This window comes from Seriola lalandi, unplaced genomic scaffold (genome assembly GCF_002814215.2).
Source record: "Seriola lalandi dorsalis isolate HSWRI2012SDOR001 ecotype SW California unplaced genomic scaffold, Sedor1 jcf7180002003926, whole genome shotgun sequence".
In the NCBI taxonomy this organism is placed as follows: domain Eukaryota; kingdom Metazoa; phylum Chordata; class Actinopteri; order Carangiformes; family Carangidae; genus Seriola; species Seriola lalandi.
This window is the reverse complement of record NW_019474581.1, coordinates 1-1743: the sequence shown is the minus strand read 5'-3', so window position 1 is coordinate 1743 and position 1743 is coordinate 1. Positions and strand designations below refer to the sequence as shown.

Sequence of the window (1743 nt, the reverse complement as noted above, 5' to 3'; positions counted from 1 at the left end):
GGGAGCACGTTGCATTTATTCCAGCTCTGAGGTATCAGACTGGCAGACAAAACAAGCCTCCACACCTCCACTGCACAAAGTAGTTTCTTTCTTTCTTTAAAAAAAAAAAAAAACAAAATAAAAAAAACAAAAAAAAAAAACAAAACAATGCGCAAAGCCTAAAAATGAGGATTGTTGCTGTACATATTCAACAGCAAACCCCTCCCCCACCTCCCTATATTTCATCAACTCCTTAAATAGCAAGAGAATATTTACTTTGCTCGCCCCTTGGGCACCAAGAGATCAACAAATGGCAAATAAATTAGTATTATGTAACCATTAGATTTTTTTTTTTCTCTCAGATTTTTTTTTTCATGTGTGTGTATATGATCTATCTTTTCACAGATTGCGTCAGTCAGTGTGTGTTGAGGGCCTCCAGTCGGCAGCCCTGCTCCGCTCTACACCAGGTTGTACTCCTTTAGGTTGAGCTGCAGGATGGTGTCTTTGACGGCCGCGAAGACAAAACGGATGTTCTCTGTGTCAGTTGCACAGGTGAAGTGAGAGTAGATGATCTTATCACTGTCTGGATTCAGGTCCACAAACATCTTGAGGATAAACTCTCGCCCTGCTTGGGCATCCCTCTGCGGACCTGGAGAGGGGGAAAATTATCCACTGTCAATACACCCGCTGTAGAATATCACAAGCTGTTTATTGATTAGCTTTATCTCGAGCGGCACGATCACCTGTATTTAAACAATCATGATGCTTATCTATCATTCAACCTAGCTCAAATAAAAGATGATGCCTGATGCCTGCCTTTTCACTAAAATAAAATAACTAACTATTTTGCCCAATACTCAGACACGTTAGAGATGTATATGCGTATATATGACATAATTACATTACACTTAGACTGTGATGCTTGGAGCAGATACAAACATCTACAAAACGCTATTTTTTTAGTGCCTTGCCGGATTTGCAACAGTGCACTGCTTGCAAATTCAGCATTCAGTCAACAAAATGAAATTACTTTACAAATGACTTTAATACAATCGTTAGAAACATGTAACTTTTACTTTGATATACTATTTTAAAATATTTGTGTGTGTGTGTGTTTTGTCTTATTGAAAGATTCACACTCTGATGCTTTCAATTGGTTTTCAACTGTCAAACGGAAAATGGAAAGCATGTTAGACATTATATCAAATCCATTCAAAATTGTGTAGGCATTTTTACATTTAAGTAGGCTAAAATAAAGGACTTACACACTTAAGTATCAATCCAATCTAATTTTTACAGCTGACTTAATCTATATTTTGGGGGATTTTTGAGTATGGAAAATCAAATTTATCATGGTCTTTGCACAAAGACTCAAAACAAAAAATGCATATTGTTATCACAGGTGGGCATCTAGTGATTATTGGTATTCTCTTTGCAACTTCCCAGGGAGATTTGTCCAAGTGTGTAAATAATATCTTAGTGCTTGGTTTAAATGTTTGGCGTTTGGGTTGGACACCATGCTGCTGATACTCACCATCATACTCTGGGAAGTAGTCAACCAGATGAGAGTACATGATCTTCTCCTCCAACAGGTCCTTCTTGTTGAGGAACAGAATGACTGAGGAGTTTTGGAACCAGGGGTACGTGATTATTGTCCTAAACAGAGCTTTACTCTCCTCCATCCGGTTCTACAGAAAGAGTGTGTGTGTGTGTGTGTGTGTGTGTGTGTGTGTGTGTGTGTGTGTGTGTGTGTGTGTGTGTGTG

At 38.5% G+C, this 1743-nt stretch overlaps 1 protein-coding gene across 1 annotated transcript; it reads right to left on the bottom strand.

The window, feature by feature from the left end:
* LOC111668179 (guanine nucleotide-binding protein G(q) subunit alpha-like) lies at positions 1-1688 on the bottom strand. Its single transcript, XM_023424163.2, has 2 exons — positions 1514-1688; positions 1-628 (listed from the first exon to the last, which is right to left on the bottom strand). The coding sequence occupies exons 1-2, from the start codon at positions 1659-1661 to the stop codon at positions 438-440; spliced, it is 339 nt and encodes a 112-aa protein (XP_023279931.1). The 5' UTR covers positions 1662-1688; the 3' UTR covers positions 1-437.
* Positions 1689-1743: the final 55 nt, after the last annotated feature.

What these genes read in the sequence shown, in the direction of transcription:
- LOC111668179 (XM_023424163.2), bottom strand. Translation starts at nt 1,661, where the DNA reads ATGGAGGAGAGTAAAGCTCTGTTTAGGACAATAATCACGTACCCCTGG. An exon ending in CTACTTCCCAGAGTATGATG is followed by an intron (nt 629 to 1,513) that starts GTGAGTATCAGC and finishes CCCCCTCTCCAG; the next exon opens with GTCCGCAGAGGGATGCCCAA.